At 46.0% G+C, this 17425-nt stretch overlaps 1 protein-coding gene across 1 annotated transcript; it reads right to left on the bottom strand.

Annotated features, from left to right (window-relative positions):
• Positions 1–244: 244 nt before the first annotated feature.
• Positions 245–8251, bottom strand: fzd4 (frizzled class receptor 4). The gene is made up of 6 exons (XM_084020291.1): positions 7664–8251; positions 4768–4905; positions 4258–4644; positions 3974–4119; positions 3433–3680; positions 245–3313 (listed from the first exon to the last, which is right to left on the bottom strand). The coding sequence occupies exons 1-6, from the start codon at positions 7907–7909 to the stop codon at positions 2895–2897; spliced, it is 1584 nt and encodes a 527-aa protein (XP_083876417.1). The 5' UTR covers positions 7910–8251; the 3' UTR covers positions 245–2894.
• Positions 8252–17425: the final 9174 nt, after the last annotated feature.

Raw genomic sequence — 17425 nt, 5'->3', positions numbered from 1 at the left:
TCTATCAATCGTTTTACGAGCAAAGATGCGAAGCAATCAACTAAATACCTTTTGGTTTTCAACTGTCTGATAAAACAAGACATTATGTCACCCTGGGCTGTAGGAAATTGGAACTGGCATTTTCTTTTTTATTGTCCCAAAAGATTAATCAGCAGATTAATTTATAATAAACAATCAATAGTTGAAATCCTATTTCTATTGCACATATTTGAACCACACAAACACACAAATGCGTCTTGCATATTGGAAACCAAAAAGTTTTTATTCATCATCTTCTGATACAAAAGCGTTTTTAAATAACAAACAAGTTTTTACATTTTTTTGTCACTTTTCTTTTACAATGATAAATTAGCAATTTCTCTATAATACATCGGTGACATCGTCACCTTTTCTGCACAGCGGAACAGTCTAGACCTTTAAAGGCGACCATCAGCGTCGGCGACCTGACCCCCGGGCCGTCGATGCATATCTGGGCTTCTCAATCTTCATTAGGGCCGTGACACACACACACACACACACACACACACACACACACACACACACACACACACACACACACACACACACACACACACACACACACACACACACACACACACACACACACACACACACACACACACACACACACACACCATTCGTTCAGTGATTGTTTTGGAAATGTCACCTGAAGCTCAGCGTGGCCAAACGTAGACTGCCAAAACATTAATGCCGTTTCAGAGCAAACTGCATTAACTGGGAAGCGAGGTGGTCAGAGGTTAATTTAATTCACTTTAACTCGATGTAATGTTCGCTTGACTTTGGAAATCCAATACGTGTGCCATGGATGCCAGGTTGAGGGTTCTTGGGTTTTTAGAAAAAGGCCACCAGAAGTATCTTTTCAATGCAAAAAAGGCATCCCACACTTAGAAGTGACTTTCTGTCCCATTCTGAACATTATGTTAAAGATACCTGTGACGGGCCGGTGTGAGGCACTATCTGGTTTCAAATGGCACACGGGGGGGGGGCAAAGCTCCAAATCATACAAGCCCTATTACATGAAACAGCCCAGAATCCAATTTTCTCGACTCTACTTAAATGTAGAAGGCGTAACGTGATACACGACCCACATAGTATACATTCAAAGACTCACTGAAACGCAAGAGCTTCGCTAGATAGATTGTCAGGCAAATATATGCGGTGCACGGGAGCGGCTGGAAGAACAGAACAGATCACTTATAGAGAGACTCCGGGATTGAAACGTTGGAAGACGCCCGTTATCAACCGATGCGCTGCTAGAGACGCTGAATAGAAAGATCTCCTCCATCGTCCATGAGATTCCAGGACTTGATTGTCTGGGAGAGGAGCCACGGCGTCCTAGAAGACGAGGTTAAAGAGGAACGGGAAGGCAGCGGGCCAGTGAGAGCATCAGACGGACAGACACAGACGCTTCTGTGCCTCGTTGAACTGATGGGAGTTAGAAAGGAACCCAACGGATGGAAAGGAAACCGACTAAATGTGGTCTCTCCCCGTTGTTGTTGCGATTCTGAAAGTGAACTTCGTGGGAACTAACTGCTATGTGTGCACGTGCATGTGTCCGCGACGGCTCTTTTTTTATTGCATAATGTGTCTTTTGGCTTGTGATTGTCTAACAACCTCTGATTCTTCAACGTGCCTCCAGGTACACTGTTTGGAAAAGGAGGGCAGAGGGAATTAATTTTAATTTCCCGGATTTCATGGTAACTCAAGAGCATGTGTAGTACGGGGTTTCCACAAAGACTGCACACATCATTGGAAGGTAGCTGAGTTTTCATAGACTGCTGAGGTAAAAAAAAAAAAAAGCACAGGCCTACATTTCCCAGACGCCTTACCGCCTCTACATTTTATGGGTCAATAAAAAGGCACAGCTGGGGTATTCCCAGGATTCATTGCGGTGTGACTTTATAGCTACCACAGACTTTACCTTAGTGAAGAAGTCGCATTAAAAAAAAATCTCTTTATGTTTCCCTGTCTGCTCTTGCTTTAACAAGACATTGTGAATTTAACCACATTAGGGTTTTTTTTCCTGCGATGTTCACAATGAAAACTGACCAAACTGTTAAAAGGCTCTCCTAACTGCCGTCCCTGGTAATGCACTTCACATCCTGTATGGAACTATAGTGCATCAATACAGCTTAGAGCTGGTTTCACCCCCTAAAAAATCTGAGCAATAAAATCACCTGCTCTTTTTATAGTGTACAAAATAAAAGTCCTATTTTACAAAAATTATTCAAATGTAAACATCATTAAAGGCCATATTTAATATGTTTTTATCAGATTTTTAAAAACGTTTGGTCTGGTGTTTCATTTAGATTTTTCCCATGTGGAAATAAAAAATGCCAGATGCTTTTGGGAAAACGTCAACCTACATCTGTACCGGGACCCTCCAGTGTAAAATATATATATTTTAAAAGACCCTAAAAAGACACAACGGTATGAGGGTTACTGTCTCCAGCAGGTTCAGTCTCTTCTGCTGAGGGCTTTGGAGAAAAGAGAGGCAGAGAGGTAGACATGGTGCTACACAGCTTATTGTATGTCTTGTCTGCATATTCATGCTTCTCTTCTGCCCTTTCCGTCTCTCTTTCGCCTTCGATTTCTCCATCAGGACAAAGGGAGTCTGACAGAGGTAGAGAGGCTACTGTTGCTACTGTGTGTTCAACCCAATCCTCCACTTCTCTCCGCCTTTACGCCTGTTGGAGGCAGCTAGGAGCGCGAGGCACGATTGCAGACATTCGGCAAGCTTTTCGGATGCCATTACATCCAGCGGCTTCCTCGAGAGTCCCCAAGATCACTTTCCTGTTCTCTCCACCTTTTTGTTGGGCTCTGTGAGAGACTGGTGAAGCGGGTAGAAGTCCATTCCCCCTCGCTCTTCCTCGTCACACCACCGTCTCGTTGCCTTTCCCCGGTTTGATCCAGCCCTCGCCCGGCGCCCTCTTGCCCGCCCGGCTCGCCCTGCTGTCCCGGAGCAGGCGGGCCGAGCAGCGCTGCCAGGTGTGCAGGGTCTTCGCCGACCAGATCCACATGCCCGACGTGATGCCGACGAGCAGCGACATGAAGATCCGCAGCATCTCCGACGCCACGTACGAGTCCCGGGTGCTGGCCCTGAACTCTCCCCAGTGGGAGAGCTGGTAGAGGTAACAGCCGATGACGGTGGACGCCGGGACGGTGTAGAGGACGGAGAACACGCCGATCTTCACCATTAAACGCTCCAGCTTGTCCGTTTTGGCACCGTCCTTCTGCAGATTGGAGCGGATCTTGAAGAGAGCCACCAGGCCGGCACAGATGAACAGAGTGCCTGAGGTTCAGAGAAGAAAACGGGAGTCATATAACAAAATAAGGTTTAAGGATTCACTCTATATCTTACTAGAAATGGGTATATTTGCATACAAATGGATGCCCTTATGTTGTCGTTACCTATTAGAAGGTATGTGGCCAGTGGTGCCACCACAAAGCCCGTGAGCGCCTCCTGCTGCTGGTTGCCAACGTAGCAGAGTCCCGTCAGATCGTCGGCATCCACCAGTCGCATTATGAGGATGACGATGGTTTTCACGGCCGGGATGGCCCACGCCGCTATGTGGAAGTAGGAGCTGTGCATTTCAATGGCCTCGTGGCCCCACTTCAGTCCAGCGGCCAAGAACCAAGTGAGGGTCAGGATCACCCACCTGAAAGAGAGCGAGGAGAGTAAGAGAAGAGGCAAAATGCTGCTCACGGGTGTGGCTACCAGAGCTGGTGTTCATTTTGGTGGTGGATAACCTTCGTGTTTCCTGGAAACGAGATGCTGAGGCAAACAGGAAAACAGGGGCAAAGTGCAAAGGAAGGGAAAGAGCTGCGACAGCAACTGTAGTGCAGCATGCACTCAAAAAGGCTGCTTTTGTAGGTAGAAATGAATCCATCTAGTACAGAGGTTATGTTGACAGGACAGATGGGATTAAAAAAAAGTGTGTTTTGTACTAACCAGAGTGAGGAAGCCATGCCAAAGAAGTAGAGCAGGAGGAAGACGATGGCACAGCCCGTGCTCTTTAACCCTTCTTGGACTAGAATGGGAACGGCGGTGGCATCGAGGTCACAAGAAACTCGCTCCCTCCCCAGAGTCAAGCGTACCTGCAGGAAATGACACAGTGGAAAGAACGTTTTAGGGGGATGTCCCAATTAATCCATCCAATTCTTCTGTCCTTTTTATTAATTTATTGGAAAAAATGCATTAAAAGTAGAATAAATATAAATATAATGCCGACTCACCAGGTAGGCCACGCTGTACAGATTACAGCACATAGACAGGAAGATGATGGGCCTTTCTGGGTAGGAGAAGCGCTGCGAATCCAACAGGAAGGTCAGCACGGTGAGAGTGGTGGACAGGAAGCACAGCACGGCCCACACCGCCATCCACGCGTCCGTGAAGACTTTGGGCCCTCGCCGGTAGAGCCCGCTGTCGTAGCCGCACTGCAGGGTGCAGCTCTCGGTCTGTTTCAACCAGGTGTACTGGTCCGGTAGCGATCCCAGTGCCTGACACTCCTCCTGCTGGGGGGGGTCGCGGGGGGGCTGGTAGGGCGAGTCCTCGTCCCCCGGACCCTCCATGCACATGTGGTTGTGGTCGTTTTGAGGCGGGAAGAGGCTGCAGTTGAGCACCTGGAGAAGACACGATGGGGAAAGTCTACTATAAGACGTCGGTTGCATACATCCCATTTCCCACGCGACAAAGTTGTATCTTTTTAGATGTTCGCTCGGTGTTCCTGTGATGCTGCGACTCACCTCAGGCCATATGAAGCCAAACTCGTGGAGCACCGGGAGGCATTTCCTCTTGACGGACAGACACATGCTCCCACACGGACCAATGGGGAAGGGGACCTTGTCTGTGCACATTGGCACATAGACCGAGCACAGGAAGAACTGGAGGAAAACAGACACACAAGGATTCAGTATAAACTGTGGAGCAAAAGTCATTAAATTATTATTATTAAACAAATGATGTCTGTGTGTGCATGTATTTTCAAATAAGGCCTATTCTATTTTTTTGTGGAGAGTAAAATCAAGACTAATTTCAACTGTGCAACAGCTGTCCAACATGATATTACGACGCACTGCTTTGCAGGCTTTGTGTCCCAGTGACTCCGAAAGGTAAAACGTGTCTGTGATGCAGCGATTGTTAAAGAAGTGGAAACAGTCCTGCGAGCACCCTGCGGGCAAATCTTTCTACATATTACAACAGGATTACAGCTGGTAGATGGCTACACCTCACACTCCCACACGTGGGTCCCCCATCTACTTGCATGTACCACCCGTTATCCTGCTGTGTTCTCTGCTTTCCCTTTCGACACATTGCATCACCTCTTCCAGAGGTGGGCCTCTATTTTCACTTCTAATAAGAAGCTCCGCGGCGGCCAACACAAACCTGCTCCAAGGTTACACACACACACACACACAACTCTACTCTTTTAAAAACAATCTGTGGACTTGACAACACTGAGGGCATGTGCCATATAACGCCCCGTAATCCCCCCTAATCCAAGGCTCGGTTTTCTCTGTCCCATGGCAATGGTTTTGAAATAGATATCTAAGTCAGGGTTATAAAGATAGGGAGCGGTCTGGAGTCACATTGGACTCTTTGAGGTGGTAGTGGTGTGATGATGGAGTAAGCGCTCTGGGGTTAGTAAAGGTTGCAATTTTGGGGCGATTTCCTGCCTTTTGCAATGATTTGAGTTTGAAGCCGGAGTGTAAAATTGAAGATATGAAAATACACAGAAGCAGAAAGTCCATCTCGCTTCTACCTTCCTGTAAAGTAAAGGAACGTTAGCTCCAGTACAGGCGACTCGGAGAGAAGGGTTTGCTACCACTCTTTAATTTGGGGAGTACCAAAATATTTAACGGGACATAATGGGAACAAACTGTTTTGTGCGTGCGGTCTTGACCCAGTGATAGAGTCCAGTCAGCGCTTGAACGGAGCCCAAATTAAACATGAATCCTACAAGTGTGTCAAGGTTGGGAAATAAACACACACAGAAACATTATACAGCTTCCCTTCGAGACTATGCTTTTGCTAAGCAAACATGAACAAATGTGCATCTGTTAACCTCAGCCCAAAAACAAATGATTTGGTTTGGATTATGAGTGTAAACCGCGATAAAATAACTCCTTTACTGCGTTACGGACTGCGGTGAAGTATGCAATGTCAAAATCAGTTATCTGAGTCAGAGGGACTTCCTCTAAACTCAATTCGTCACACTGCTCTCTGATCAGTATCTGGGTTGTAGCAGCGTTATCTCTGCAAATAGAGCAGGCTGGCTGCTCCGAAGATGGTATTAAGTTCCTTTCCCCAAACAGAACCACACGCTTCCTGCTGTCCTGTGTAATCGTTTGTTCATTAACCTTTTTTTTTTAAAGTTTTTTTTAATCAAAGTGTGAGTGTGAGTGGAGGTTTTTGCCTGTGTGATCGAGCGTGATTCAAATTCACTTTAAAAAGTTCTCATTGATATGAAATGAGATGTAATGCCACTGGCTGATATTTTCCCACAGTGAATTACACCAGCGACACTAATGTAACACATTGTGGGTGTTTCCCCCAACCGTTGGTAACCCGAGTGCCGTCACTTCACTGCTAAAAGCTGCTCCGGTTACTTGTCAGGAAGCCTCCCATTAGAGCAAATGTTAGGGGATACGGTTTCCCTTTCCCCTTTCCTCCCTCTTTAGTGTGTGTGTGTGTGTGTGTGTGTGTGTGTGGAGAAGGGAAGGGGGGGGGCATGACGGCTAATCTTACAGGACAATTTTCAGCTGGAGGACAGTTTGGCTTTATGTTACAGTCGCTCCTCGTTCTGTCTGGCTCTCTCTCTCCCAAGCGCTGTATATATTTTGCATTCTGAATGATGAATATTATTTTACCCCGATTTCCAAACACCTGTGTGCACAACGGGTCCACGAAAAGGCAATAAAGTACTAAAAGCATGAAGAGGAACTGCATCTCCAGACACACGACACAGCGGGCATTTCCTTGAGATAACGACACAATCATCTGGGGGAATGTTTGTTCTCGTGTTGGTGCATTTAGACGTCTAATGCATGATTGTGTGTGAGGCATCTCTAAATAAACATGCCATACAGAAGGGGGTTAAAACTCCATCCATCAATGATTTCATCTCTGACTGTGAGTCTAGACTTTCCGCTTCTAATCTAGAATTGATGAGGAGGAAGAGGGCCGATCGGGAACACATTTCAGACATGGTGCATGAGGCTAACAAGCAGCATTTGTCTTAAGACACTGAAGGCACCATTGTTGACAAGTACAGTATGGGCCTATAGCACTGGAGACTCAGCTGTTGCTGTGTGGGGCACGAACTGAGAATGTCAACAGACAGAGGGGGCATTTTCATTGAAATTAGCATGACAGCCTGGCACCCCAGGAGGGAGGGGAGGCAGGCAGGGACCCCTCTCCACTTAGTCCAACTCTCTGGGGGCCAACATGCTCCTCATTACCACTGGCACCATCAGTCTGAACAGTTTACTATTGCTGGTCCCTGTCATGTGCTCTGGGACCCCCTCCCTCTCCCCCCCCCTCTGTCTCCCCACACACACAAATATAGCCATGCCGTTTTTAAAGTGCAGGATCAGTGTCCCGAAATGTGCGCATCTATTCTAACCCCATCACTCCCGGTACCTTGAGTTGACTGGAGCAGCCGTACTGGATGAGCGGCGTGAACGTGGTCAGCTGCAGCTCCGCGTCGGACTGCAGCACGTTCCCGACCAGGTTGGGCATCTTGGTGACGTTGTAGCCGAGACCCTGGCACATGCTGATCCGGATCGGGTCGCAGGTCATTTCCTCCGCCTCGTCGCCGAACGAGTGCACCGCGCACAGCGGAGCGAGCAGGACGAGCAGCGCTGCCCCGCCGAACGACACCATCATCCCGCGGACACGGTCCCCTCCGCGCGCCCGGATATCCCTCCTCGGTCCGCGAGGAGAAGTTAGGTCGGGTCGCCCCTGGAAACCGCAGCGCGTGTTGTCGGGGCTGCAGGAGCGGAGCGCGTGTAGTCCGTGCTTTCTTTCTTCTTCTTTTCGTGGAGGCTATAGTATCCAACTCCCAGCCATTCGGGAGATTAAAATATCCAGAAAGCCGCGGTGAATCATTGCGGGATCCGTGCGGGATCAAATGCGTTCGGTTCAAATAAATCCGCGCAGTCCTTCCCCGGCGGGGTTCCCCGTTCCTGACTCCCGTGTGGAGACGCGCAGCGACGGTCTCTGGGTTTTTTTTTTGCGCCTACTGGCTGCGAGCGTCCAGCTCTAAACTTTTATTGTGTCTGCGAACAGAGAGTGTGCTGCCCGTCCGCAGGAGGGACGACCAATCCGGTGCGCGGGAGTTGGGTTTCCCTGACCAACCCCTGACCAGGAGGGCGGGATCCGGGAGGCAAAATAGAGGAGCGAGTCTCATTTCATCCCCTCTCTCTCCCCCCTCTTCTCTCCCTTTTTCCTTCAGCGTTGTATTCTCGTTTCATTCCTCTCTTTTCTCTCCTCCTGCAAAGAAAGTCAGCAAGCGTCCCCCAGACTAATTCTGACAACATCCACAACCTGTAGTTATACTGGCAGATGTGAGCTCACATGTGTTTTTATTGGCCCTGTTTTTTTTTTTTTAGAAAATAAGCATTTGAAAAAGTTTATTTTTTTCGTCTCAAGTGTGTTTTTATTTTATATTTAAAGTCCCTAATGGTCTTTTAAGCCCGTCTGGGGCTTCACCGCAGGTTCCACTCTCCCTCTCTAAAGGCCTGTCAGCTCTAAGTGCTCGTGACATTGTAATTGAAAGTAGGGCCTTAAGTGATGCTGAACCATTGGGAATCTGTTTTGCATTGCAATGAATGCACATACTGGACAGGTTTTGTTTGCTCGTGGCACCCACGTTAGAAGACCCCTCTCTCTCTCTTTACAGCATGAAACTAGCAGTGAAGAGTGTTGTTTTGGCTCTTCTGTGGCCTACGAGTGGACTCGGGTGAGAAAGTGTTTGGATTCGTTGCAAATATTTCTGGAGGAGGAAAAGCTCAAGGAATACTTGATTTCTGTTTTCATCCAAGATTTACAATTCTGCGGCTGCCAGGTGTAATCAAACTCAACTCCAAAGCTCCGCGGTCGTTTTTTTTTGTTTTTGAAATACCACAAATACCTGAAACCGTGTTCAAATGTCACTCTGCCCAGAGTTTTAAACGGAACAAGATTTAAAGAAGAAGTGCTTTATTTTATTTCGACCTGCGTGCGTCGCTGAGACGGAGATCTCTCTTCTGTCTGAAAGACACAAAGCAGAGAAACGCGATGAGCCAACACAGAAGGAATCGGAGGCGGACGAGAAAAAATGAGCAGGGGTCGCAGATTGATGAATGAATTCTTCCTACGCTGCTAATCCTTCCTTCGTGACAAGAAATAATCCAGAAGGAGAACCGTGGTTGAGAGCGAGATGTTTTCTCGTAGCACTTTAAAATACAAAGGCAATGCAAAGATGCAAATTGCTCATGTAGTGGTCTGTGATCACCCAGAGCTCTACGACAGACCCTTACGAAGGCTCTTGTTTCTACGCCTGGCATGTTTGGTGCCAGGTATTTCTAGGGAGTTGCTTCTGATAAGACTCACACATAAATGCTTAAAGCGTGAACACATCGGCAGCAGCTCTGGTCGGCCGGTCTCGCCCTCCTGGATTATACTGCGACGTTTGGGGCGAATGTGGTGTGATAATTGATTGGCAGCAGCAGTGACCTCTCCAACCAGCCAACCCCCAACACACACTTCTCCCTGCTCACACACACACACACATGCGCATACACACCATCCCCCCCTCTGCTTCTCTTTGGCTGAAACTAGGGTCAAGACCTAAAGTAATTAGCACCGAGCTGAAACAATACAGTGTCCCCTGGAGCTGATGGTTATCAGGGGCGTGGTGTGTGTGTGTGTGTGTGTGTGTGTGAGAGAGAAAGAAGTGAACATCAAGTACCCAAACTTTATCCACTTTTACACACCGAGTCAAGTGAATAAAGGCCAGTTTACCGGTGGACGTGGAGAAGGAGGGTCGAGGCCAGCGGAGAGATAAAGGGAGGGTGAGGTAATGAGATGCAGCAGCACATTATCAGCTGGAGCCACCAGCACACTCCGTCCCCTCTTGTTTACCCTCACAGTGGAGTGTGAATAGCAGACAACGTGTTGAAATTGACTAATGACCATCACACTGAGTGGATAATGACCACAGTTACCCTTTAAGCCATAAAACCACCGAGTTGATAATCAAACAGGCTTCCCCCATTAAAAAGGACATTTGGCTGGTAAACAGAAGAAGAGCGCTACGGGGTTTAGAAGCCGCTTGAAGGCACGTTTAAGGTTGTCTTGGAATATGGGAATAAAGCTGATACAGGCTGTTCACGATGGCTTATTTTAGTGCTTTGGTGGTGCTTGACATGAATCCACATGGAGAGTATTTTCTGGCCCACAACTGGCTTTCTGACCAAACCAGCAATCAGCTGCAGGAGGAAGCCAGGCTGCCAATATTGGGGTTATTGCGAGCATAACGTAAACATTTCTGCTGCCTGGTTCATTGCTGGTATGGAAAACGGTGTCTTCGGGCTGCGGAGGTGGGCCCTTGACACGGTAAATATCCAATCAAGATGTATTAGGACCATGATGTGGGTCAGGGGAGAGGGTGGGAGGGTGAGGAATTTCAGCTGTGCATGTCAGCGATGGGACCAAATACACTGACGTCGCTACGTGCAGGATTAAAAAACACACAATTTAATGCATCTATAGCTCAGTGGGTCGACTCTTAGACATTATGAAACCAGACAGGGAGATCTAACACAGCCCATTCACTGTGACGTCTGTGTGAGAGTTTTTCTTCTCAGTGGAGTAAGGCTGATTTCCATTGCTGTAGGCCAAGCTAAAAAAAATAGTCAGGGCTTTCTAATTATCTATGCCACACAGTTTCCTCCAACACAACATTCATGTGATGATTTTATCGTGGTGATGCCAACAGAACGGGCTCAATGGCGTGTTTTTTTCCTTCCTCAAATCACCCACCATTGCAAACATTTTGATGGTTTAATGCTTAAGTGCCCTGCCTTTGGAAGGCATTTGCCCTGGCTGGCTCGGGATCAACCCCCCCCCCCCCCCCCCACACAATCTTCACTTCTATCATCCATACTCTTCATCGCTACACGCAGCTTTAGTTTTTGGGGATGAGATGCTCGTTAAAGAGAAAGTAAGGTCTTCATAAATGCCGTCAGTCGGTCCTGAAATCCGACCGTGCTGGAATGTGGATGCATTGATTTCTGATTCCTAATGATGTAGTCTTACTTGAGTCGAACAGCTGTGATGCTCGGTGATGCTAAAATCAGCTACTGCACTGATATGGGCAGGGACTGCATCTGTCCTTAATGATTTCATACCAGCTGTTCAAAATGAATTTTACATTTCTTCCTCCTTTTTTTTGTGTGGCATTGCTATGAATGTTTAACATCACATATTAATTTTGTCAGAGTCGTTTCTTTCATGAAATCGAAACAAATGTAAGTGTTGCGTTAACATTCAGCACAGTGTTTTGAAGGGTGACGTATCTATGGAGTACAGTTTATATGAATACATGGACACGTCGGGTCGACCACAGCCCTGTTCAGGGCAACGTGGTCTGATTGTGGGAATGTAACCAGTCTAACCTTTCAGCTTGGCAGGCGGAGTGAAAGGCAGTACCCCGAGGACAGAAAGAGAGACACAAGTGTGTATCAGTCACCAGATAGCATCTTATGGCTCGATGCCCGATCCCTGGGTCCTTGAAGTGTGGTATTAATAGGCCTGCCAACTCCTTGGAATGGTGTCAGTGTGCATAACTGCAAATATTCTGCATCAGCTTGGAGCTGTGTGGCTTTACTTCCAAGAATATTTGGTACTTTTAAGCCTGTGTGCATGAGAATGAATGTGTTTTTGACGAGCTGGGGGGACAGCATGTGTGGGAGTGGGTGGTTATCCCATTATGGGGGTTGGTAGAAAAGAGTTGGGGGGGGGGGGGGGGTCTACAGGTGATCTGTCCCCTGTGGGACCAGAGGCTCACATTACCCTGCTGTGGGGTATCACACACAACCGCACACACACTCTTTCTTTAACATCACTCTCCCGCTCTTACTCCATCTCTCTCGTCTCTCACCGCCACTCCCCCTCACCTTTTCTCTTTCTTTCTAACTGTAGTCGTGCTGCTTAGAGTCGTGAGTTTTAAACATTTTGCTACGAGCCATTCTGGGGGCTTTATTTTCATTCATTCAGGCACAAACATGTTGACAAGACTATATTTTTTTTGCACTTGTTGCATCCATTTATTTTCCCCTTAATGTACAAACACAAATTAAAAATGAAAAGCAATTAAATAAGAATTGTTAAGGTCAAAAAGTGATGCCTTACTCTACAAAGCCTGTTCATTTATTCTCATACAGTGTTTTTTTACCATATCTTATGAATCTAATCTAATATCCAGCAACAGGCAACAGAACTACTTGGTTTAGAATAATACTTTTGATACATCACTCAGTCAAGTACGTGACAAACACAAAGGGAAATAAGTTGACTTCTGCATTTGTACGGCACACAAACTGTAGTTTCCTGGGTTCAAGTCCTGTGTTTGTTCTATGACTTTCTTGGAGGCAGCCGTGCTCATCCTGGCTCAAGATTACGTGGCTTATATAGACGTAGTGCGTTACTTCTCGTAGCTACGAACAGTGAAGGAGAACAGCCTGACTCAAGTATATCTTTTTATTGTGATCCATACCGGCATGAATGCAGATGTATGCATTTCTCCTACTTTAAACAGACAACTGGTAGTTCCACTACTTTACCCTCATTTCATGAACTTCTGCTATTAATACTCTTATTTCTGCTTTTTTTTTTATCTTAGTGACCATTTTATCAGCACAATGTATCATCAGTTTTTTTTTTTTAACCAGAAATAAGCTCCACTAACAACGATGGAATTTCATGTGAATTTTCATAGTCACTCTAGTGTCTCTGTGGGAGTTTCCTAAGAATATCTATTAGACTGTTCTCAGAATCTCAGTGCTCAAGAGTGCTAACCAGCTAAGACTGAATAATATAAGCTACTATAATTGTTGTCGTTTCCATGAAAAGACCCGTAACACTCTCACAGCATGAAGTACAGGAACCATGTTCATAGTGATGAAGTAATATGTCATATGATAACAATATGACACTCTAGTTTTAATTCCTAGAAACCTCACATTGAGGCCACATGCTCCAGGAATACCACAGAGAAACAGAAGGAAAGGCCTTCCTGTTTAGTTTAGGCCTGGCTGTGATTGTGCTTTTGCTCTTGTCTCTCACTCTCTCTCTCTTCTCCACCACAAACATTGGATAGTTCATCATGTGCACTACATACTGGATAAGTAGATAATAAAAATCATCTGGACTACTCGTTTTTATTTTATTTGCTCATTTGCTTGTGGTTTTACACCACTTACGCACAATAAAAGCATATTTATGATTGCTCTCATACGGAGGTTTTAAGGAATATCTTGATCTCAAAATGATCTGTGGGATAAAACATAAAAATGTCTTTGAATAACTTCTGCATGATGAGATGAGCAACACCACGGGATACCACCACGCACCAGGAAGTGTCTGGTCTATGAATTTTTTATTCTATGAGGCACTGTTTTTATATGTTTTGTGAGCGGTGACTTTGGCCCAAGGCCGCTCGGTCTGGCCTGTTTGGTGACAAGCAACAGAGTGCTGATAGATGGTTCCTGTCCGTGGCTGTAAATCGGCCTCTTGTTGGAGAGTTAACCCCTGTCACCCCGCTCTTCTGTAACGGCAGACTCCCCTCTCACAGCCTAGGGCAGCTGATGAGCTTTTCCCAGAAATCTAATGAGCAGGTGCTAGCGGTCCAGTTGGGAAGCGGACGGACTCGCTCGCCTCGAATCATTGCCCCCCCCTCAAATTGCTATATATGGCTGCGTGGGCGAGGGGGGTTTGGCCCACGGAAAAAAAATTAAGTCATCTCCCGTCCATCGAACATCTGCTCCGCCAGCTGAAGGCAGCTTCCTGTGATTATAGAAATCAGTCAGCATAGCAGAAAAACATATCGGAGCATAGCTTAGCAGCACAAAGGTCAACTAAGTAGACTGGGCAACATAAAAAGGTAGCTGTTGGAGCTGCTGAATGTGTTCTTTGTGCTTTTTGTAGTCCCAGAAGGGGAAATATACATCATGTAAAAGCTCAGTCGTGATAACGCTTGCATGCACATTCATACCCGCGGAGCATTAGGGAGTAGTTGTCCTCCTCCTCCTGGCCTTCTGCACACACACAGCTGTTTCTGCTCTCCTCCGACTGGTGACTGGGGCCAGTTTTTTTTATTCATGTGCTGAAACCTCATAATATGGATCTCTGCAGCCCTGCTGGCAGACTGATTTATCAACCCGCTCACAGTGTTTTGCGTGTGGGTGGATGTACTGTGCATCCATTCACGGTGTCTCCGAACTGCGTCTCCCATGTGAATACATGCCTTTTGTATGCACTAATGCAGTGTGGATGTGTTTCTCTAGTGAATTATTGTGCGGCCTTCAGTGTTTTGCCTGAGAGGAATTTGGGAAAATACCCCAACAAACATACGTTTGTTTGACGGAGGGAGGAACGGACAAGATTTCCAGACACCCGATCTGTGCTTCTGATGCTGTTTTTAGCGTGGGAGCGATGCGAACGTAGACATGCTATTTTTATTATTTGACCAACGAACGGCTTCATTAATGGCCGAGTGTGAACATTTAAATAACTGGGTTGTCACAATCCATATTTATCGCTGCACACCAATGTACTGAACCTGTTGGTGAAAGCCTGTATAACTAACTAGCGGGACGGAGAACTTGATGGAGAACCTCTGGGAACCACTTCTGCATGAGTGTTGGTTTTTTTGTACATGGACGACCACAGAGAAAGCATCAGATGAGACTTTATCACTTGCACATGCATGCACGTTACATGTTATTAGGTGTGTGTGTGTGTGCATATGTTGGAAATTACATACACTGTTTAACCATCTTGTTTTCTGACAATGAAGTGGGAATGTCCAACATGCAGCTGTGCTTCAATAGAGAGAAATATGTAGTGAGAAAAGAGGGAGTCAACTCTTTAGAGATGTAACGTTGGAAAGAGATTAAAAAAAAGGAGAAAGCAAAGACGATCTTCATCCAATTTGCTTGACTGATAGAGTAACTGTAACCTCCATGAAGTCCAAAGTGAATGGTTGCTTTCCTGGTTGAGCTTTCTACGCGCCATCATCCGCGTATCCTTCAGTTTGTTATTCATAGACCTCTGTGCTGACTTCCTTGGCACCTGTCTCTTCCCCGTCTTGTTCCTCCACTCCCTGAAATAGAACTCATGTCTCCAGAGGAAAAGTAAACAGTGGCCCTGCCATGGGATTACAGACCGACACTCACAACACACACACACACACACACACACACACACACACACACACACACACACACAAACACAAGGTTATCTCTATAGTAATATCCTCGCAGTTCATTTCTGACCACGCAGACAGCAAGTCTGTCAGCTCTCCGCGGCTCATGTTTTGAATATCATGCTTTTACGATGGTTGATATTGAGATATGCTGTGGAATTTTATGAGAACGGCTCTTTATAATTCCAGCTTGTAAAAAAAGATTAAAATCAACACAAAGCATGCTCATGCCCCCATGTGACAAATCTCGTGGTGCAGGAGGTTAAAGATGAAAATTCTTCGATGGAGCCTTCGTCTCAAGTTTTCATTTTAACGGCCGTGATACTGCAAAATGACGTTTGTGGAATTACTTGACCTACTGTGGCATTGTTGTTGAGATGTGTCACTCCTCAGAGCCAAAAGGAAGAAAGAAGTTTACTTGGAGGCCCAAAGCAGTCAATGCAGCTTAGAATGGAAGACGCACCGTCTCGGCTGCAATGACAGGACAAGGCCATCACTGAATACGGTTGAAACGGTTTAATTCATGTTGGTGTGTATGCTTAGGTGGGAAGACGCCGCCAACATCTGTCCCCACCAGAACAATGATTGCACCTCATTCACATGTCATACAGGCGATGGAGGGTCTCCTAGCTCAGGTAATGTTCTCTATTAGACGCAGCATGATGCATGACTCTATTTGTTTACAAAGTAGAATTACATGAATATTTGTGGGGAAGCACATGTGATTCTGAAAAACAAATACGAGCAGGGATTAAACAAAACACATTATTGTAATTTATGAAATATTAAAGGGGTTGGAGTTCACATTCAGTCCCTCAGGTCACACCAGGCAAGTGTAGTCCATCGAGGCCGGTAGCACGAGCTGTTCAGGGCTCCTGAGAACTGGCAGCCTGCATGGTGTCCTGTGACTTAATCATTGTGTGTGTGTGTGTGTGTGTGTGTGTGTGTGTGTTTGAGAGAGACATACTGTCGTGTAGAAACATAAAACCACAGGAGCGAGCAGTCCAAATATTTAAAGTGGGTGTTAAAATCAAGTTTTCCATCAGGGTGATTGTTTATATTCAGCAGATAACCTTTGTACTTATTTGAAGTGTGTGTGTGTGTGTGTGTGTGTGTGTGTGTGTGTGTGTGTGTGTGTGTGTGTATGTACAGTTTCATACAACTGTTAAAATAAGGTGTACACAAGGAGTGCAGGGAGTGGGTGTTTGGCTTTACACACATGACAGAAATCAAACTAAACACGCATACACAACTAGGGGTGTAGCGGTACACGGATGATTAAATATGATGCGGGTTTGAGACAGCGGGGCGGGCGCAGACAGTAGTGTGAGGTAGCATTTTGCAAGTTATTTGACTATTCGTATTCTAAAAACATTTCAACCGTTTCTGTGTAACGCTGTACATACACAGAACAAATACTTACCCATAAGGCAGTGAGTCTCTCTCTCTCTCTCTCACACACACACACACACACACACACACACACACACACACACACACACACACACACACACACACACACACACACACACACACACACACACAAACTCTCTTGATATGTGGTCTGTCTTGGTGGAATCAGCCCCCCCTAACCCAAACACTTTTCATTCAACAGTCAGATTCCTGTTTTCTTGCCGCTCATTCAGGGAGTCTGGACAATAATAACCTTGAAACAATGCACACGCATTACACACACAAACACACACAAACACACGCACACACACACACACACACACACACACACACACACACACACAGAAAAAATCCCTGGATTTATGATTAAATCTCTGAAGATTTAGTTGTACCTTCGAGCGTTATTTGAGTTTATTTCACATTTAGAGGATACACTTCTTCTTCTTCTTACAATATTTTATTTTATATATATTTTTACAATAGCTTTTCAGAGTTGTGTTTGTTTATGGTTTATAAGCCTG

The sequence above is a fragment of the Eutrigla gurnardus genome (genome assembly GCF_963514095.1).
Source record: "Eutrigla gurnardus genome assembly, chromosome: 10".
NCBI lineage: Eukaryota > Metazoa > Chordata > Actinopteri > Perciformes > Triglidae > Eutrigla > Eutrigla gurnardus.
This window is presented reverse-complemented; position numbering and strand designations above follow the sequence as displayed.